At 37.9% G+C, this 22,629-nt stretch overlaps 1 protein-coding gene across 6 annotated transcripts in view; it reads left to right on the top strand.

Annotated features, from left to right (window-relative positions):
* The window catches only part of SNRK (SNF related kinase), a 60,684-nt gene that overhangs the window by 5,787 nt on the left and 32,268 nt on the right, over positions 1 to 22,629 (top strand). For 2 of the 6 annotated variants that reach the window (XM_070575693.1, XM_070575689.1), the window contains 3 exons: positions 7,990 to 8,048; positions 9,701 to 9,826; positions 9,922 to 10,395. In XM_070575693.1, the coding sequence (XP_070431794.1) occupies positions 9,754 to 9,826; positions 9,922 to 10,395 (547 nt within the window). In that variant the 5' untranslated portion in view covers positions 7,990 to 8,048; positions 9,701 to 9,753. Of the gene's footprint in view, positions 1 to 7,989; positions 8,065 to 9,700; positions 10,396 to 22,629 lie in introns of all 6 variants that reach the window. The other 4 variants (XM_070575691.1, XM_070575692.1, XM_070575694.1 and 1 more) reach the window with 3 other exon arrangements.

The following is a 22,629-nucleotide window of genomic DNA, read 5'->3' as shown; positions in this document are numbered from 1 at the left end:
CGTAGTTGTGTATCCTGGTTGTATGTCCTTCTAGTTCTTCCGCGTGGGTTGCTGCCTCAGCATGGCTTGATGGGTGGAGTGTTGGTCTGTGCTCAGGATCCAAACCAGTGAACCCCGGCCCTCCAAAGCAGAGTGTACAAACCTAACCACTTAGCCATGGGACCAGCCCCTCCTCACCCTTTTTATTTAGCACTGGACAAAAGCAGAGCTGTTGAATTTTAAAGTAAAGTTTAGCTTTCTATTTTATCTCATTTTCTATAGGTTAAACAGCTCTCTCCTTATTGGCATAAAGTATTTTCAGTACTACTGGAGAAATTTGGAATGAGAATATTCAGTCTATAGTTTCAGGGCTTGATTTTATCCTTTCTGCGCTTATTTTATTGAGTGTTTACTAATCCTGTTGTGAAGGAAAATGCTTTTTCAGAAACAAATGGAGAGAATGTAATTTGCAAAGTACATTAAAATTGCAGTTTAAGAGGGGCCGGCCCGGTGGTGCAGCGGTTAAGTTCACACGTTGCACTTTGGTGGCCCTGGGTTTGCTGGTTTGGATCCCAGGTGTGGACCTATGCACTGCTTATCAAGCCATGCTGTGGTAGGCATTCCACATATAAAGTAGAGGAAGATAGGCATGGATGCTAGCTCAGGGCCAGTCTTCCTCAGCAAAAAGAGGAGGATTGGTGGCAGATGTTAGCTCAGGGCTAATCTTCCTAAAAAAAAAAAAAACAAAACTGCAGTCTAGGAAAGGTTAAAGTTTTTAAGCAGAAAATAGAACTTCCCTAAATTTTACTTGAATTACTCACTTGGTGTTGGCTGTTCTGTGCCTCTGGAGAGGAATCTTGCCATCACAAAATTGTATGCAAACTCTGAAGTTATTTTCAAGGTGCCGTTCTATTTTCAGATGACCAGGAATTACCTCAGTCCGTCTTTTGAATGGTTATTTGCCTTTAACTTTCTTTCTCAACTTAAAAAGCAGTTTCTAAAAATTTCAAATAGTTTTTAATGGGATTACTTGTTAATCATGTTTATTAGGTGAGTCTTTGGAGGCACTAGGGAATTTCCTCCTTTTAATTGATTGCTGGGGCAGGTAACTCACGTGGCATGTCAGAATTGGAGGAACAACAGAAATGTCAGAATAGATTTATTTCAGTGCTGTCGTTTCCCTGGGAATTAGAAAGGCCTAGGTCAAAGGGAGGCATTATATAATTGCAGGAAAAAATAAAGGGCCCAGGATTCAGTGGGACCTGGAGTCCAACCTAGGCAGCTCTTACCTGGGTGTAGGACTGGGGCAAGGAGAGTCCTTAACCTCTTTGACCCTGCTGTCTCGTCTGTAATAGGGTATGATACTTCCATTATATTGCGGGTTGTGAGGAATGAATGATGTAAAAATGTAGAGAGCCCAGTACGTATGTAGAGTCCCAGTAATTAAATTGTTTACTCTTTTTGAGACCTGCATCAAGGCAGAACTGGAATTCTAAAATGGGCAGTTGTGGCAGTAAAAGACATTTTTAAAATATGCACTGAGACAATGAAGGAAAAGTCAACTGTGGTTTTGCGTATAGGACTCATTTCTATATAAACCTACTTAGGCTAGTAATGACTTTTTCAAAAGTAGCATGCGTGATAATGCGAAAGATCTAGTAAGTCAAAACAAAAATCAGTGTTTTATGGAACTTTAACGTGAACAGCGAACTTTTTAAATTGGTTTAAATTCTCTAATGCCCTTATTCTTCGGTTGCTTTTCTGTTAATACCTTGAGAGTTTTCCTCTGCTGTTGAGGCCTCACATCAGCTCTGTGATGAGAAGCTCCTTCTGTGCTTTTTTAACTCTTTAATGACACTTTAATTAACCTTAAATATAATTCAAAGATAATGTGGTGAGTTATTTAGTATGTCAGGTTTTCCCTTAGTTTTGAGAAGGTGAGAGTTCATCACGGATTCCCAGATGGTGAGCCATTAGGTATTTTTCAGGATCAGCCTTCTTAACCCTGCTAAACTTATCTCACTTCTACCCTAAATTATAACTTCACCCAAGCTAGTGTTCTCCTTTCTGAAGCTAGCCAGCCACGTGCACTCTCTGCCGCATGGTCCCCCCACTTTTGGGAGTGGTGGTCCACTCCCCGCCACCATTGAAGTTGGTAAGCCCTGGTCTGTGGGCTGCCCCTGTCCTTGGGGATCCTGCCTCTAATATTCTCTACTCTTCCTTGGACATACCTCGCCTAGGCTGACTCGTACAATTACTTATCTTTTTATATGTAGATATCTGTAAGATTCTAAAGGACAGGAACTGTGTTGTGTCCTTCACAATTAGTGCTCAAATATTTGCTAATGAAAATAGATGTGGTTCCTGTTCTTTCCTCAGCCTGAAGGAATCGCATCCCTCATGGGAAGCAAAATATTTCATTGAATATGTCTTATTTCTTAAGGTTACATAAGTAGGCTTCAGACAATATATTTTCAGGGAAATTGGTGTATTTCATAATCTCAATGGAAAAGTAAGTTGAAGGAATAATTATGTTCAGAAAGTTAAAATTTTAATAACCTCTGCCTTCCTAGATTATAAAAGCAGCATACGTTTATTGCCAGAAACTTGAAGAGAAAAGCATAAAGAAAAAAAAATTCTATAATCTTACCAATTTAACATTTTGATATTTTTGATATATATATATGCAGACAAATTATATGCTTTTTTAAAACATTGGTATCATATGCCATCAAATTTAGTATGTGAATTTTTTAATTAACCTTTTCTTGTGAGAATTTCTCCATGAGATTAAATAGCCTCAAAATATAGCAGCATAGTGTTGATGTTAGGTTTACTGTGATTTATTTAACAATTTCCTTATTGTAGACCCTTAGGGTTTTTCTGATTTTTTTGCATATATAGATATCATAGAACATTGTTGAATATAAATATTTGTCCACATCTTTATTTCTGAAAGACATAAATCTAGTAGTAAGATTACTGAATCAAGGATATTAATTATTTTAACGCTCTTGATACATACATTGCCAAGTTGCTTTTCAGAAAGGTAATTTTCAGTCCCAGCAGTGTAAGAGAATCCCCAAATGATTATGTTTTTCAAATCAAAGTCAGTGAAATGTTAGGTGCCACTATTTTTGTTTATGGATTAGTTGATTTTTTTCTATTCCAACATTCTTTTTTGACCAGTTTCCTTTTTTTTTTAAAGATTTTATTTTTCCTTTTTCTCCCCAAAGTGCCCCGGTACACAGTTGTATATTTTTACTTGTGGGTCCTTCCAGTTGTGGCATGTGGGACACCACCTCAGCATGGCCTGATGAGCAGTGCCGTGTCCGCGCCCAGGATCCAAACTGTCAAAACCCTGGGCTGCTGAAGCGGAGCGCGCGAACTTAACCACTTGGCCACGGGGCTGGCCCCTGACCATTTTTTAATGACTATTTTCATCACAGTAGCAGCAGGGGGAAAAAAGATGATAGGGAGTTAACATGAGTTTTGACAGTGTTAATAAAAGCTTTGGAAGAGAGATTTAGATTATTAAGTTTTTAAATTCTCCCTAAGTTCCAACTTAGATTCTGTTTTCTTGGCAAAGGAGTAATTGTGGGTTGGCTTTATTTATTTTGGAGTATTTCCTACACACTAGCTTTTGCTTAGGTCATCATTTATTATTCGAGCACTTTATACCAGGGCTGTCACCATACTAATTTTTTAAGTCTCACATACCCTTAGGTAGAAATGGTGACATGCTTAACATTTTTCATCACTTTAATGAGGCAATTCTGTTGAGGAATTTGAACTTATATCTGTGCCGGTGTAGGTTTTGTGGCTTGGATGTTAACCCCTTTCTCTCTACAAATACTGAGTACTACTCTACATCAGTTAATAAATCGCCAGACTCCTGAGTACGTTCAAATTCCTTGATATATCCTGGGCTATAGCTTGTTTTACTTAGAAGAAATAAAGATTACTCAAACCAGCACTTCAAGGAATTGATCTGCATTGGCAGCCCAGTCACTGCCTTGAGAGGCTGGAGCAGGGTCTTCAGCCTGGCATTCCTGGTCACCTCAATGGCCCTGAGTCTGTTAAAATTGCCTACTTGGAAGAAAACTTTCAGCACATGCTGTAATAGGTGGTTACCTTCCCTTGGAAAGTGCTTTCTTAGATATTTGGAGGTACAATTTTGCCTTTTAGGACATTTCTCACAATAAATAGTTGACTTTAACCTTTTAATTTATAGTTCCCATCTTAATTCCGTCCAGTGACTGCAGACTGATGCTACATGATATACTGCGTGATAACCACATAGTACATTCAACTAATCCAGTGAAAAATGCTGGTTTCTTCCATAACTTAGGACCTGTTGACCTATTTGTGGTTTCTTCATCTTCGATTTATAGCTTATATTGACAACAACTGGGAGGAGAAGTGCTTGTCCAGAAATGTGCAATCTTGTTGACTTTGGATAAAAAGAGCAGCGGTGGCGGCTGCATGGTAGGGTTGGGTTTATTTTACTTGACCTGGGTATCCTGGAGGATTCAGTCTCCTGTGTTCCTTGCAGCCTATACCATTTTTGTTGTAGGTGTATTTGAAATTTTAGCGGTAAGATCAGGGTGGTAATATTCATTGAGAGATCGTTAGTTCCTCCACTTAACTTTTCTATAAACATACAGTTTAGTCTGATATTTCCCTTGAGTAAGAATTAAAGTTTTTATTTTTTGGTATTCGTAAAGGATTCCAGATAATTTCCATATGTAAGAAGCTTAAATACAATTTTAGTGTGACTTTGCAAGAAATTCTTGTTTTAGTTGTCTGTATTAGAGGGAGAACATTGGCACAGATTTTTTTTAAAAGCATGTAATTTGTTTGGGAGGTTTTTGTATATTTGAATATTGGTGGTCTGATTTTGGGGGGTAATTTATAATATCCCAAACAAAATGTAGAGAGGCTATGGAAGTACCCTGATTTTTGCCCGTGGCCCTTTTTGTTCAACTCCTCTAGTTTCTCGTGCCCTGCTTTGGTTCATAGTGGTTATCTGCACAGAGCCACCTTGGGGCAAAGTGCTGTTTTGTCCTCACCTCTCCTGGGAGAGGTGTGAGTAGGAGACATTTGTTTGATATACAGACCACGCTGCAGTGGTGATGATGTCAATGAAGAGCTAAACGTGAATTTTGACAAGAACAACAGGGTGAATTCCACATTAACTGTAGGTTTAACAGAGGCTGGTTCTACAACTGTTTTCAGCAGCTTGCAAAACGTGTGTAGGGCCACCCACACTTCCTTCCTCTTCTCCAGCCACACCCGCACACTTCAGTTGCTTCTGCTCTCTTTAGCTGGGAGAACATGGGTGTATTCTTGCAACACATACCAGTGCTTGTTTTTCAAACATGAATTTCCATATTATAAACACTCTTGACTAGTTGGTCTGTTTCATTTAGGTCCTGCCTTGTTATATGCATATGTGAGCATATGCTAAGTAAGACTGCTCTAGAATGGCCTAATTAGTAGTTTTGCTGTTTTAAAAGATGTCATCTTAGCCATATAGACATTAAAAATACTGATTTAGAAGAACTTAGTGCATGGAAAAATGTTCATCATATGAAGTAGAGGAAAAGTAATTGTCAAACTCCATATACACTGTTTTAGCTTTGTAAAGAAGCATAGATACAAATGATATATATTCACACCTGAAGAGAGGTCAGCCTAGATGAGATTACAGTTGTTTTTTTTTCCTCCGTTGTGCTTTTCTGCATTTTCTAAATTTTCTAAAGTGAACTTGTATTGTGGAGAGAAATACTTAAAAAATGGTTACAGTCGCCCCCCGATCCCCGTGTGTGTATGTCTGTGTGTATTATCTCATTTTATTAAAAAATTTGTATCTGGGCATATATTATACATACAAAAAAATTTGGAAGGCTGTGTACCAAAATGTTAACAGAGGGTCGAATAATGGATGATTTTTTTAAAGTCCCCTCTCTTTTTGCCAATCTATATGTTCTAAATGTATTTTTTTCTTGTACTGCACAGATATTTATTTCATAATTAAAACAAAAATACTGAAAGGAAAGTGATAGGTCAAGTGGAAAAAGTAGGCTGCAAGATACATAGTTATGTATAGAATGATCACACGTTTGTAAAACAAAGAAGCAGCTGTATATAAATATTTGTAGAAAGACCACCAAAATATTAATAGTGCTGATCTTAGGGTAGGAATATGGATGCCTCTTTATTCTTTCTCCTTCCTGTTCTGTATTTTCCATATTTTCTATAAGACTGCATGACTTTGATGGGAAAAAATGTAAGGGAATATTTAGTCCTTTTTGAAAGGATAGATTTGATAGAGAATCATCTTTGAATCATTTTAACAGCAAATACTTAGATTTTGGGGGATGTTTTATTGAGAAATCGTCAGACTTTGATGCCCAACTGGACACATTATTTCCTTTATCAATCTTAAGGACCCATTTTCAATTTAATACGTTGTAGGAAACTGAACAGCAGAATTTTTAATGAAAGCAAAGAGATAATAGCTCCATAAATTCATTCTCTTGAAGTAGCCTAGAAGACTAAAAGAATTTCTACTTGAGTGGGCGAGGATGCCATCATTATCACAATGATGGTGGTGGTGGTAGCTGGTATTTACTGACTGCTTAGTCTATGCTGGGCTTTATTCTAAACACTTGACCCATATTAACTCATTTAATCCTCACCACTACCTATGAGGTTGCACTCTTACTACTCACATTTTCTAATGAGGAAACTGACCATACAGAGAGATCAGGTTTTGCTCAGGTCTCCTGGCTAGTGATTGGTGAGCTGGGATTCACACCCAGCCATTGGCCTTCAGAGCCAGTGCTCAGGCACACTGGGCTACCACACTGCCTGGCCCCAGGGACTGTGGATGAAGCACAGGCTGTTGGAAAGAGAGAAGCAGGCAAGGGTAATGGGAGGAGCTACCGTATGCCCCCTGGAGCTGAAGGACCAGGTAGGCATCCCAGGGTTCACCTGTGCCTATGACTTTGCTGGCCCCGTTGTGCCGCAGAGTTATCTCCTCTCTCTTCATCCCCTCGTTCCCAGCAGTAGACTTGTTTTTCACGTCCACCTCTCTTTCTTACCTCTTTCAGCTTTCGTGTCTGCTTTACCCTACCTCATTGCACTCCTTTTCCCCCGAGCTCACGTGAGCCTGAGCTCAGTATTACCTGGACACTCACCTTTAGTGTATTGTGTAAATTGCCTTGGCTGAGTATGAATGTTTGGGCCTTTCAGTTCTTTATGTGACATTTCAGTGTTGGGGAAAGGCCTGCGAGGCCTTCAGTCAGTACTCCATTGCTGTGCTGCAAACTGAGATATCAGTGATCTGCTCACATTCTCTCTGTTCATAGTGATAGTTCTTGTTTACTATCAAATAGAAAACTTCCCATGTGAAAGTGTTCTGTGTGTTCCCCGATGCTGGCATTGTAATTGACTTCTGCTGGCCTGCTCGAAGACAGTGTTTGAAAAGTTGCCCTCCTTGGCTATTGGAGAGAGTGTTTCGTGAGCCTGGAGGGGCTCCTGCAGGCAGGTTGGGCTTTGAAGCCAGGCTGAGCCGATTAGAGCCGTGGACTGCTGCCTATTGGGCAAGTTGAGCCTCATTTGCCCACCTTGCAGGCTCTTAGTGAGGATTTAGTGAAATGGGGATTTGGTGCCTGTTATCCAGGAGGCATTTAGAAAATAGAGGATTTACTGTTGTTCATTATTATTGTTTCCTCCTCTAGAATTCCAGTGGAATAATCATTTCTAACCTGTCTACCTGGAACAGTTTTTCTCTCTCCTTTGTGAAATTCCTGTTTACTAGACATTCCTTGAGTGAGTTGTAATTCATGGAGGGGAGAAAGATAATGGAAGACTGGGTTACTAAAGACAAATTTGCCATTTTTGTATGTTTGCCTGGATCCAGTCTTCGGGTATATATTTGATTTTAAGCGAAGTTAAAACAAATAGAACTAAACTGAAATCTTTCTCTGTATTTTCTTTTAGGAGAAAGAAGCAACCAAGAAAACACAGTAATAAGGATTATTCAGTATGCAGTTTGCAGGGTATGTCTTGGAGCCGGTACGGAGTCACCTTTACTTTATATAAGCCACCTCTTAACATTTGGCATTGATGTTCAGAATGATTCTTGGGCACTGCAAGATCCTCAAAGATCAAAAAACGACTTAATTATTTCCTGTGCTAACTCAAAATGCACTTAATAGTAGAATTAGACAGTGGACTAGTATTTAAAAAGATGTTCAATAACAAGGATATTTTTCCTCCCAACCTCCAGTTAATCATAATGTCCTGTTTTTAGGTATACAATTATAGTTTCATAGACAATGAAAAGGCATATGTGTACCTAAAAAAAGTATTAAAAAAAAGTAAGTTTGTTGATAGTGAGAGTGACTAATCATTTCACTACAAGGTAGTCTGTCGTTATGAGGAGACCCTGTAAGATCCTTTCCCATGAACTTGCAAGTGGATTACAAATTATTCCACTCCGCCCCTTTGCTCGCACAGTTCTGGGAAGAGAAGCATTGAGCTATTAATAGTGATTATCTCTGGGTGTCTGAGACCCTAAGAAAAGATCTGTTTTTCCTTATCTGTATATTAATTTATTGCTTTGTAAGAAAATAAAATTAAAAATAAAATCTAATTAAATTAAAATTTAAACAAACTCAGATTTATTTATTAAATCTGATTTGTATGCCACATTCCAGGAAAATGTCTAAACTGAAGTGATACATGAAAAAGCAATATTATATAACTTGGGGGCAGCCTGAAGAAGTTTGTTTTGACAGCTAAAGTTGCATTTGCAAGTTTGTACTGTAGAAACATGGACTTGGGTAGAATTTTAAGTATAATTACTGCCCTTATGATTAATTGAAGTTACAGATTTGAAGATAGTTTTCTGCCCCCTGGAGTTAGATTAGAGTTTTCTATTTTTGAAAATTAATATGCCTGAATTAAACTTTCTTTTGGGGAACTACTGTCCAAATTAAGCAAGATCTTTCCATTTGGATTTTCCTGTTAATCTTATTAAAATTACTAGCTCAGATAACAAGAATAATATACCATATAGAAGAAATTTTGCTTTTTCTCCAGAACCTTTACATCATACTGGTTTCTTATTTTACAAATCTTAATCGACACAGGATTAATGATTTAGTTTTGGTTCTGAAATTAATTTACAGAGACATTGTAGCATAGTGGGTAAAAGCACAGATTTTGGTCAGACAGCTGGGAGAGTTAGAGAAGGCTTCACGGAAGGGATTTTTTGTATTTATAGGAAATGGTGCTAGTCTTGGAGTAACAAGAAGAGTTGTTGGCTTTCTGTCTAAGTGTTTATTCTTTGTGTTTTCCCTTGTCAATTCTTGCCTTGTTTTTTACGATGCTAATTGAAATTACTTTTGAAAAATGTTTTTTTAAAACATGTCTTATCAGACTTGCCAATTTTCTTATATCTGACATTGCCAAAAAATTGTTTCAACAAACTGATTTTTTTCAGTTTGCAAAATTTAATATGGTATTTAAATTCTCAACCTTTATAATGTAAGCCCTGAATATATTAATAGGTTATTATAAATTGCCCTGACTCATTTTATATCTCAATTTATTTACTTCAAGCTTCTCTTAAACCAAAATTTTTTTTAAAATGAAACTATAAAAGGAAAAGTTACAGAAACTTAATTTTGTTCCTCTTATTTTGTAGATGTCCATGGTGACATTGAAAATGAATTCCTTATTTTCACCAGATATTCTTATATGAGAAGATCCATTTCACACAGTCTAAATATTTTTTCTTCTGTCGGACCAGCATGGCAGGATTCAAGCGAGGGTATGATGGAAAGATTGCTGGATTATATGATCTGGATAAAACCTTGGGTCGAGGTCATTTTGCAGTGGTTAAACTTGCCAGGCATGTCTTTACAGGTGAAAAAGTGGCAGTAAAAGTTATTGACAAGACAAAATTGGACACTCTAGCCACTGGTCATCTTTTCCAAGAAGTGAGATGCATGAAACTAGTGCAGCATCCCAACATCGTACGCCTCTATGAAGTTATTGACACCCAGACCAAACTATATCTTATTCTAGAACTTGGAGATGGAGGAGATATGTTTGATTACATAATGAAACATGAGGAGGGACTTAATGAAGACTTGGCCAAGAAGTACTTTGCTCAGATAGTTCATGCTATATCTTATTGCCATAAACTCCATGTGGTTCACAGAGACTTAAAACCAGAGAATGTGGTCTTCTTTGAAAAACAAGGTCTTGTAAAGCTGACAGACTTTGGTTTCAGCAACAAATTTCAACCAGGGAAGAAGCTCACTACAAGCTGTGGATCTCTTGCATATTCTGCTCCAGAAATTCTGCTTGGTGATGAGTATGATGCACCCGCAGTAGGTAGGTAACCTTCTTCCAGTATTTGCCCACTCGATTTCTACCAGCTAGAGTGTAGTTGGTCAAATCACTTGTTGTTTATCTAAAAATAATTTTCAAGAGAATTTCTATTAAATGTGTCTTAATTAACAGATGGGGTTTCATGAATGCCATATATCCCTAAAGCTGGCAGTTACTTAATTTTACCCTTTAGATGGCAAATGTCTAAAGTATATTTGTCAGCACAAGGGAAAATGAGAGGTTATCATTTAAGGTAACCTCTCATCTGCTTGTTGTAGTTTTTTTTAAGGTCTGAGTACTTTTCCTCTTTTCTTAGATTCTTCTAGTAGTGACCCTAGTCGTCTCCTTCCTCTGAATACCCTTTCACAGTCATTAAGACACCTATTGGAAAGGTACTATGAATATTAGAGTGCAGTGTGAAGAATTTGGGCTTTTGGAATCATTTATTAATTGTGACCTTGAACAGTGTGCTTGACCTCTCTCTACTTCATTTCTTCATCCATAAAATAGAATTAGATCAGATTGTATTCCCATATTATCTTGTTTACTTTTCACAGCGACTTGTGTGGTGGTTATTGTCCATCTCATTGTACGGAATAGGAAATTGGCATACAGAGTGCTTGGTATATGGTGGTTTCCAGAATAGTGGTATCCCTTGGCATTCCCAGCTACCCTCTCCCTTTACTCCAACACATTTTTGTGCTCTCACTCTCTTGTCATGAGTTATCTACTTGTGGTGGAAATGTTTACTGGTTTTCAGCTTGTCTCAACTTTGTCCCCTTGGGGTCATACCTGAAGGTCATGTAGGAATTTATTTTTACTTTTTAAGGATTTATTAATCTGAAGATGTCATCAGCTATTTAAATTTTTGGTTTAATCTTGTAAAAATATGCCCTGATATTATATGCACATATGTCAAACTTCATAGATACGAGTCTTTCATTTGCATTCTGATCATTTGAAATGCAGGTTACAGAAGATTAAATACATACATTGAAGAGTACATTGAAGCATACTGGCTTATCTGAATACTCTGTACAGCAAGACACTGCTTTTCATGTTAGACTGTGTGTTCTGGAAAAGGAAGGGTTAATGAATGGTTTCTGCCCACTATAGATAACCAGGCTTTACTGAAGTCTTTCATTAGAGTATTTGAGCTAGAAGTTTTTGATTAGTGTTGCAGCTCTAATCAGAAAATGAAGCCAAGAATTTACAGAAGAGGAAACATAAATGTTTGAACTTGAAAAAGATGTTCAGCTTCACTAATAATCAGGGAAAGGTAAATCATAACCACAATAAGATACCGTTTCCTACTTTTCATGTTGGGAAAAACTAAAGTCAGACAACACCAATGTAGGTAAGACTATAGATCATCAGGAACTCTTGTACTATGTAGAATACAATTTGTCAGTACCTAGTAAAGTTAAAAATATACACATACAGTGGAATACTACTCAGCCATAAAAAAAAGACAAAGTCATCCCGTTTGTAACAACACGGTTGGACCTTGAGGGGATTATGTTAAGCGAAATAAGCCAGACAGAGAAAGACAAACACTGTATGATTTCACTTATATGTGGAAGATAAACAAAAACATGGACAAAGAGGACAGATTAGTTGTTATGGGAGGGGAAGAGGGTTGGGGGTGGACATAAGGGGTAAAGGGGCACATATATATGGTGACTGACAAATAATAATATACAACTTAAATTTCACAATGTTATAAACTATTATGACCTCAATAAAAAAAATAAATATATGCACATCCTGAGACTCAGCAATTCTACTCTTATGTACACACTCTAGAGAAGCTCTCACTCATGTACACGAGATTTCCCAATAATGTTTTTAACAGTGTTATTGAGTATTCATCTGCAGAATAAATTGTTCAATATTCATGTGATGAAACTCTGTATGTTGGTGAAAAATAATAAACTATGTATGTTAGCATGGCTGGAGTTTACACACATTATGTTTAAGAAAAACAAATTGGTAAAGAGTACATATAGTATTATATAAAAGTTTAAAACATGCAGAGCAGTGTTATAAAGTGTTTAAGGGTGCATGCACATGTAGTAAAGTATGAAGAATGCATGACATCAAGATAGATACTTCTGAGGGGCAGGCATACCTAGAGGGTTTCAACTGTACTGGTGATGTTTATTTCCTGAGTTGGCTGGTTGGTACACAGGTGTTCATTGCAATGTTCTTTATTTTGGTTTTTCCCCCCTTAAATACTGCATAATAAAACATCTAAAAGGTTTTTAAAAAGCAAGAGAAAATTGTCTGGAAGGATGCTCACCAGTCTGACAAATGGTTACCTTTTGTTGGTAAAGTAGGATTGGGTGGAGTTCATAGGTGTCTTTATTTGTATTTATTTCAATTCATTGGTCTAACTGTGTGATTGAAATAAATAGAGAATTGCTTTAAAAAAACAAATGAACAGTTATCTTTCTGTTAATGTAGTATTAGTTTATTGTGCCGAAATCAATCAGTGATTTTTCACAAATCTTTAGCAAAATTAATTGGAACAAAGATTAAAATCAGTCATTTCATTAAATTACCAGATCTTGCTAAATAAAACAACTTTGGTTCAATTTTACAAGTAAGTGTTTTAAGAGTACACTCGTCCTCAACGTTGAGACTTAGTGCAGGAATTATCTATTTCGTTATGCTTTTCGAAGAACCTGATTTTTTTTTTAATTTATCAACTGCACTTTTGTTTTCTACATCATTACTTTTTCTTTCATTTTTATTAACTCTTTCCAGGATCATTGAGTTTCTTTTTTTTAAGTGTCTTGAATTGAAATCTTTTTTCTTTATTGTCCTGATTTCTATCTAAGAAATAACTTAAAGCTGTCTATTGTCTTCTCCCACAGTCTCTGGTAGCATCCTAGGGGTTTTACTCTGCAGTCATTGTTATTCATTGCTAAAGTTTATCTTTACTGTTTTGTTTCTTGTTTAACCCAAAAGGTTTTTGGTTTTTGAAAGAAATTCAAAGTGGATAGATTTATTTTTCCTTTTATGTATTTGATTTTGAATCTGTAATTTTAGTACGTTGCAGTTAATAAATATGCCCAATTGGTTTCTGCTTTGGGGAATATTTTTAGATTTTCTCTGTGGCTTAATGCATAGTAATTTTTGGTGACTATTGCCTAAAATACAAATAAAATATTTGTATTTTTAGTACATACCAAGTTTTTATACATAATTAAGGTTGTTAAAATTTGTTCCTTTGTATTATGTTTTTATTCTGGTCTGTTACTTTCTGAGAGAATTATGCTAGTCTCCTAATCTGTGAATTTTGTATTTTAATAATGTATTTTTTTATACATGTTGTTTTCAAGCTATGTTAGGTATATAAAAGTTTATAATTTTATATGATGAGCTATATCTTTTATCAGTATGAAACTGTACTTATTTGATGCTTATTGCTGTGTATTCTGTCATTCTGTTTCAGGTTTATCTTTTTTAAACACTATGTAGCTGTGTTTTGTGTCCAATCTGTGAGTCAGTCTTTTAATAGGTGAATTTAATCCATTCATATTTATTATTACTGGAATGTTTTTGTTCTCTTATTTTGTGGTTCTCATTTGCCTCATTATTTATTACCTTATCCTGTATTTTGTTGGGTTATTCAAGTTTTCTTTGCTCTTCCTCCCCTAGTGGTTTGCAAGACGTGCAGTCTGTTTTTCTTGTAAAAGTGTCTACCCTTAATGTCCAGAGTTAATCAGCATCCATATCATTCCCTCTATCCTACAAACAAGAACTACAGTTTGCTTTTACTTCCTTTGTAGTAGTAGATTTATTATTTGCTTTTATTTATTTATAATAAATACTTGGACTTAATTTTACAAATTTCTTGATTTACCACTGATTCTTGAATTCCCTGTCTTTCACTTGGGTTATTTTTGTTTGTTTGTTTGTAATCCTTTAGAGAGTATTTGTGAAAAATTCTCAAAGTCCTTGTCTAAAAGTATGCTCTTATTTGAATGGTAATTTGCCTCGGTATAGAAATACATATTCAAAATCTCTCCCAGCTTTGAAGATATTTTCCTGTCTTCTTTTTGCTTCTAAAATTGCCAGTGCAAAGTCTGATGTGAGACTAATTTTATTTTCATTGTAGGACTGCATTTCATTCATTCTGTGAAGCATGGTTTAACACTTCTGGAAGTTCTCCATAAAGTGGGTTTTCTGGGGTATTAGTTCTGTTTGATGCCCTTGCTTCCTCTCTCATGGTGCTCATTTTTCCTAGGTGCTTGGGATTGTTAGTTGTTTGTTTATCTCTGTCTTTGAGAGTCCCTAATAGCCTGTCTGTGAATGTGGTGACTGAGTATTATCATCTGCCTCCAGTGGACGTGGGACAGGAGCAAGATGTGGCCAAATGGGATGTCCTGGTATCTGGTGTTAGCATTTGACAGACTGTCAGCAGACCTTTGCCCCTAATGCCCACAGTCACTCGTCCTTCCTGGAACGAATGTCTGCTTGTTCGTGCTTGGTGATTTACAGGGTGAGAGTAATTAATTAATCCCTCTAATGGTTGTCTTGGTACAATCCTTCCTGTTTTCAGTCTGTGTCTTCTGGAAAGGAGCGCCACAGAAGCTCCTGCCAGCTGGGTTTTGGGGCTCTGATTGCCTCTTTCAGTGTAACCCCACCTGCCATCTCCCTTTTCTGTCATACATAGGGATTTGGGGAGAGAAGGGTGGCTAGATCATGCTTGGGGAGCTCTTTGCTTCGTCTGCTTCCATGGGCTTTCAAGAATGCGTGTTAAGTTGACTTCACTGAGTTAGAAAGGAAAGAGAAAAAATGATCTGTGTGAAAAATCCTGGAATCTCTTTGCAGTCTTTGGAATTCCTGCAATAGAGATTGCAGTGCAGCATGTACATGGTGGAAAACTCGTTATTGCTGCTTGGTGAATCAGTTAAGACAGTGGAAAGACAGGCAGGGGGATGAACCGTGCCTGCTGAGGTAAGGCACACTTCATGCCTTTGCTCTGGAGAGAGCAGGCTCTTCTGAAACTAATGGGTTTCATCACCCTGTGGGGTGGCCTGCTTGTAGTGAGGCTCCAAGTGAATTTCTGGGTAAGTGAGGGGTTATTCTCAAAGCAGCGTTGGGAAAGAGCTTACTCTGCTTTAAAAAACAAAACTAAAGTGTGCTTTAAAGATTTCTCCATTAGAGAAACTCTAAAATGGGAAAACCGTTTCTTAGATCACACACAACTTTTCAGTTGTTGTAAAACCTTGACATTATGACTTTTTTCTACTTCATTAAAAATTTTAATCTTATTTTTAAGTTAAAATGAATTAATTTTGTATTGAGAACTTTGCCATCTCATTTGAGATTCAGAGGCTTCCTAGGATGTTACAGCTCTGGAACTGAAAACCCCTGTATTAGATGCTTCCTAGTTTATAAACTGTTTCAAAGATGAAAAGTCAGTCTCTGCATTAATTTATCATTTGGTAAATTAATATGCAGTCAATATCATTGAAAGCTAAATTACTTAAAACATGGCTCTGTATTAATGCAGTGCAGAGGTTTAGATTTAGAGTCAGTGAGTATAGCAGTATACTGTATAACAGTATAGTGTATAACAGTCTTTACAATTGCAGTTGAGCATTTAATGGAGATTATCCACAGTTATAGGAAGTGTCCTTGTGCATATGAGTATGTAAAAAACTCGAGTTCTTTTCTTCATAAATCTGTATTTTGCCCTACATTAAAATAATACTCTTTGCTGGCTCTCAGTAAACTAGGAATAGAGGGGAACATCCTCAACTTAATAAAGAGCATCTACAAAAACCCTACAGCTAATGTACTTAATGATGAAAGACTGAATGCTTTCCCCCTAAATTCAGAAACAAGGCAAAGAGGGACCAGCTGCGTGGTGTAATGGTTAAGTTCAGCATGCTCCACTTCGGTGACCCGGGTTCACGGGTTCAGATCCAGGGTGCAAACCTATACCACTTTACAGCCTTGCTGTGGTGGTGACCCATGTCCAAAATAGAGAAAGATTGACACAGATGTTAGGCTCAGGGCAAATCTTCCTCAGCAAAAAAAAAAAAAAAAGAAAGAAAGAAAGAAAAAGAAAGAAAGAAGGCAAGGAAGTACTTACCACTCTTATTCAACATAATGCTGGAAGGCATACAGATTGGAAAGGGAGAAATAAAACTCTCTCAGCCTGCCAATAACATGATTGCCTACATTGAAAATCTCAAAGTATCTACAGAAAAGTTCCTAGAACCAATAAATAAATTCAGCAAGATCACAGGATATAAGATCAACATATGAAAATCAATTGTATTTCTATACATGAACAACACATGTAGAGACCAAAATTAAAAACACAGTACTATGACCATCATGCCAAAGAAAATGTATGCATCTAACAAAACACAGTGTAACAAAAATAATTTATACTGAAAATTGCAAAATGCTAATGAAAGAAATCAAAGAAGACCTAAATAAATGGAGAGAGAAATCATGTTCATGAATTGGAAGACAACATAGTACAGATGTCAGTTCTCCTCACGTTAATCTATAGTTTTAATGCAATCCTATCAAAAGCCCTGCAAAGTTTTTCTAGTCATAGACATTATTCTAAAATTTTATGGAAAGGCCAAGGACCTAGAAGAGCGAAAACAATTAGGAAAAAGAATAATGAGAGGAATCACTACTACAGCCACTCTGGAAAATAGTTTGTCAGTTTCTTCTAAAACTAGATATGTACTTATGATGCAACCCTGCAGTTGCAATCCTGGATGTTCATCCCAGAGAAGTGAATCCTATGTTCACATAAAAAGCTGTACATGGATGTTCATAGCAGCTTTATTTGTAATGGCCAAAATCTGGAAACACCCCAGATGTCCTTCAACAGGTGAATGGTTAAACTGTGGTACATCCTTGCCAAGGAATACCGTGCAGCAATAAAAAGGGACAATCTGTTGATACAACAGCTTGGATGGCTCTCAGGGGAGTTATGCTTAGTGAAAAAAGCTGATCTCAAAAGCTTTTGTACTGTATAATTGTGTTTATATGATTCTTGAAGAAACAAAGTTATAAATGTGGAGAACAGATTGGTGGTTGCTGGGGGTTAGAGATGGTCGTGAGTGGTGTGGCTATAAAGGGATAGCACGAAGGAGCCTTGTGGTGATGGAACACTTCTGTATCTAATGGCAGTTACATGAATCTACACATGTGATAAAATTGCACAGAAACTGCATACACACAAATGAGTGCATGTAAAATGATGAAATCTGAATAAGCTGTGTGCACTGTCCCAATGTTAGTTTCCTGGTTTTTACATTGTACTGTAGTTAAGCAAAATGTTGCCACTGGGGGAACCTGGATGAAGAGTACATGAGATCTCCCTGGTGTTTTTTTTTTTTTTTTGGCAACTCCTGTGAATCTATAATTATTGCAAAATAAAAATTTAAAAAGTAATATGTATATTATTCATTGCCTAGAAGGCAGATATCCCACTGTAGACATTACTGAGATGCTGTGTAGGGTTGTTTTTACTTCATTTTTAACCGTAATGCCTGATCATGGTCTGGGGATGATGGTCACTATGATAGAAACACACTGCATTTTTGCACTATTAAATGCATGCCAACGTATGTCAGTCTTATATTTTTTTAAAAATAAAAACAATTTTAAGACCAGATAATCAGCTGAAAATTATCCTATATCCACTGAGGTGAGAGCATTTAGCCCTCTCCATGTTGAAAGTCTGTACTTGTATTTATTTTAGAGCTGTGGTTCTTAATTTTTTCTGGTTCACTAATGCCTTAAGATCTGATCAAGGCTATGGGCACATCTTAATATTGTGTTCTTAAGTATCTTTAATTATTCGTTTCTTTGACCTAACTGATTGAATGTGAAGACCATCTCAAAATCCAGTATGAATTTAAAAATGACAGGCTGGTCTGTCTGAAAAGAATTACCTTGTCTTGTGAAAAAGTAGATTAGTAAAACATAAATTGAGACATTCTTGACTACTAATTTATATACTGTTATAGTGCATATACTATGCCACTTTTTGGAAATCTTAGCCTGTTCAAGCGTGAGTTGTGGTTAAACTAGAAGCCACAGTTACTGCACTTAGCGCAGTCGCTCCTTGCTCCGCCCTAGTCCTGTGATGAAACATCTCAGCATACTCCCTTTTATAAGAGAGGCTTTTAGAGAATTTAGGAACTGGATGGCCATGAAAAGGACTGTGATTGTAGCATCATGTTATAATATGTTCAAATATTTAAATGTTTCCTCCTTGAAATTTTTTTTTTTCCGTGAGGAAGATTGTCCCTGAGCTAACGTCTGATGCCAGTCATCCTCTGTTTTGTATGTAGGATTCCACCATAGCATGGCTTGATGAGTGGTGCATAGGTCCCCCCCAGGATTCAAACCGCAAACCCTGGGCCACTGAAGTGAAGTGCATGAACTTAACCACTACCACTGGGCCAACCTGAAAATTTTTAAAAGAATTACTCCTTCCTGTACAGACAGTACAACCTGAGCCATAAAACCTTTGTGGCAGAACTTTGAAATAGTCCAAAAGGACATAAATCAGAAATTTTCTCCTTGGTTTATATAAATCTATTATAGTGTATGTCATGAATTGATAACTCCTTGCTTTTATTTCTGGTTGATTCCAGAAAAGCTGTTAATGTACTTTTTTTACAGTCCTTTCCAAGCTGCACAAAATCTGAGTGTGTGGTTTCATTTGCCTTCTGAAAGTTAGATTGATTAGAGACAGATCCCGTAGTAATGTTTCACTGTTTTCTGACTTGGACCTTCTCTTCCCGCAGTCAGAATCTGGTCAAATTTTGTATTAGTTTCTCTTACGCCGTTTGCCATGGGACATATGGCCCTGATGGGCTCTAGATGAGAAGACCGAGACCTAGGCTTTTGTTATAGAGTTTTAGGCCCAAGTGCAGAGTTTGGGATTATACATTTTTAAAGGATCATCTGTGCCTCTTATACCCATACGGAAGGAAGTTTGGTCTGCTTTAAAGTAGTACCTTGTCTGTTTCATTTAAAAAGGTAAACATAAAACCTGCCTGCATGGTATCTGACCAGAATGAACTATGTTACAGCCTGGGGCCCAGGCAGCATCACACATGCTGCATTCAGTTGAGAAGTGAAAAACATATCCTGAGAAATGTGGCACACAGCTTCCACAACCCAGCTGCCAAGTGCAAGGTCACATACTCTGAAAGACATCTTTTTCAAAGTGTGACATCATCACTTGTCACATAAAACCAAAAGAGAAAATGAAAATCCTCTTGTAAACTTTCTGAAGTTTCACATGCCTGTGAGCAATGACAGTTATTTCAGAAGTCACAATTAAAAATTGATCTGGGCAGGGCCCAGCCCAGTGGCTTAGTGGTTAGGTTCACATGCTCTGCTTCGGTGGCCCGGGGTTCATAGGTTTGGATCCCCAGTGCGAACCTACACATCCCGCTCATCAAGCTGTGCTGTGGTGGCATCCCACATATAAAGTAGCGGAAGATTGGCACAGATGTTAGCGCAGGGGCATCTTCCTCAGCAAAAAAATAATAATAATAAAGAAGATAAATAAATAATTGATCTGGCATGAACCTTCTGTAAATAAAAGCACTTTATTCAGTATTTGTTCTGTATTCACAGCTTACTGGCTTTCTAATGTGAATGTTATATAATTAAGCATTTGGGAAGCAGGTAGCAGAAATTCTGTACCTTGAGTAAAATCATCTGGGTTTTATAAATAAGCTATTGTTGAATTGAATATTTGTAATAAAGATTCTTGAGCATGAAATGTTATGAGTGGTATAATCTATAGGTACCATATTGATGGGTTTTTCAGGCTAACTCAATCATTGATTTTTCAGTGAGAGGCCTGAAAAATATGATAGGAATGGCTTTTGTGTTTTTGGTGTTTTCCCTCCTGCATTTTTAGCTCTGGTGCTTATTGTTCTGTTCACTGTGTCAGAAGGTTCAGATCAAATGAAATATATGTCGACACTGTTTTGCAAAGTATAATTTACCCTACTGTACTAATGGTATGGTAAGATTTAAACTGGGGTTCTCAACTCACCCATCAGTTTTACCTAGGGGAGATTAAAAACAAACGGGCAACCTTGCCTGGGCCCCACTCCTGGAGTTGATAGCCTTGGGTGAGGCCCACGTCCAGAAGGTTTGTGGGATTCTCATGTGCATCCAGCCTTGCCTATCACTAATTTAAGTCCTTAGAATCAAAAGTTTTTAGTACTAGTGGAAAAACAGATTCCCAACATTTTAATTCTAATATTCTCCAACAAACAGGTGTTAGAAAAAACATTTGACCTCTTTAGTTTCAAAAAGTGAACAAGAATGTGTAGTTTTTTTTTGATGTTGATAATTGAGCTTAAATTTCTCCCCCTGCCCCCACCCCCATTTTTAATCACACTCTGCTCTTTTAGGAATAAGTAAGTGAGAAGTAAATTTCAGGTCCTTTGGAAATTTTTTCTGGTGCTGTTCCAGTGTCTGGAACGTCAAACTAGATACCTCTCTCAGGGACCCTTGTCCTTGCCTGTCCTCTGAGCCTGGAGACTGTCCTGCCTGCTCCCTTTCCACGGCCATCCCCTGGAGTTTCCGATTAGGGCATCTGCTGGCCTCGTGCAGGTCAGAAGGTTGCCCCTCTGCCTCATTCATCATTTTCTTCCCCCGGAGGATTGATAGCACCTTTGCAGTTTTCTAAGGGCTCTTACTACTATTAACTAGACAGGGTCTTGTGTTAAGTGGGCCTTAGTGCACCTCTTACTCCCTTCCTCTGAAATCCCGTGTGGAAGGACAGAGGTGTGCAGGGCTGATACTGTAGGTCGTATGTGAATAAAAATTGGAGTCTCTGTTCATCTGCTTTTCAGACTAGGGCCCAAGCTCTGGGTCTTTGGGTATTTCGTCAGAACAGCTAGGAATTGGGCTGCCTGGCATGAGTATGTGTATCTTAGAAAGAAGACGGGAGAGGAGGGATTTTAGAGGCAGCTTTCCTTTCCTTTGTTTCCTGCCGCCACACACGCCACACTTCTCAGGTGTGGACAGGTGCAGGTGCGGGGAGGCCCTGGGGCTGGGGGCGAGGGTAAGTCAGGAATTGCAGTTGGGAACAGCTGTAAGGAGAGGGAAGTTTCTGGGGTCCGCAGAACAAGGTGGCAGTTTCAAGTAACCACCACTCATAAGGAAAACAATGCTTATCAGCTCCTTTTAAAATTTGAGTCTCTCCTCATGTCACTCCTCTGCTCAAAACACTTTAAAGACTTCCCATTTCATTCACAATCAAAACCAGAGACCTTCACAGTGGCCAACATGCCCTCAAGATTGGTTTCCCCACTTCTTCTCTGACTTTTCCCTCCCACTGTTTTCCCAGTTGCTCCCTCAGCTTCAGCCACACTGCCTCCTTGCTGTTGGTCACATTCCACATCCAGCCCTGCCTCAGGGTCCTTCAGTCTCCCATCCCTGTGCCTAGACCACTCCTGCCGACGTGCCGCCCTCTTGGCGAGGCCTCACCTGCTCCTCCACAGGCAGAGGGCTCACGCCTGCCTCTTCTTCGCCCCTAACCCATGTCTCTGCTGTTACTGCCATTTGTGAAATAGGGATGGTATTAGTTCCTACCTTCAGGATTGTTGAAGGGACTAGATGAGTGAATACAGGTCAAGTACTTAGCATAATGCCAGACACAGCATGGCCCTTTAGTGATCAAGAGGTAACTGTCTCAGCACGGCCTCTTTTGGAGAGATCACAGAATGGCTTGTGTTTCTGTGGTGCTGCACTGCAGTCCCAGAGGGCATTTAACCATCACCGCCTGCTCTCTTCTCCTTTGGAAAGTTGTTGTCGGGGGCGGGGTTCTGAAATGTCGGCTGCCTGGGAGAACTGGGGGGAAGGGCAAGCCCAGGACCTTTGCCTATGTGTTTTTCTCACACGTGTTTTTCATTGTATTTAACTTTCAGAATGTTTGGTTATTTGTATTTAGGGAATAGGTTAACTTCTAAAGTAGAGATTTGTGTATGTGTTTTTAATGTTGGATAAAAAAAATAAAGTCAGTCCTGGTATTTATTTGATAGCTGGTTAGTTTCTTGGAACTTCAGAAGAGCTTTTCAAACCACCCAAAACGGTAACTATTTCAATACAGAAATACGTGTAGAAACTGAAACCACTTATATTCACTTCAGGTTGTAGCATAGGAAACATTTAGGGAGTTGAAAACATCAAATCTGCTTGGGTATTTTT

Source organism: Equus przewalskii, chromosome 15, assembly GCF_037783145.1.
Source record: "Equus przewalskii isolate Varuska chromosome 15, EquPr2, whole genome shotgun sequence".
Classification (NCBI taxonomy): domain Eukaryota; kingdom Metazoa; phylum Chordata; class Mammalia; order Perissodactyla; family Equidae; genus Equus; species Equus przewalskii.
The sequence above is the reverse complement of the archived record's forward strand: the minus strand, read 5'-3'. Positions and strand labels throughout refer to the sequence as shown.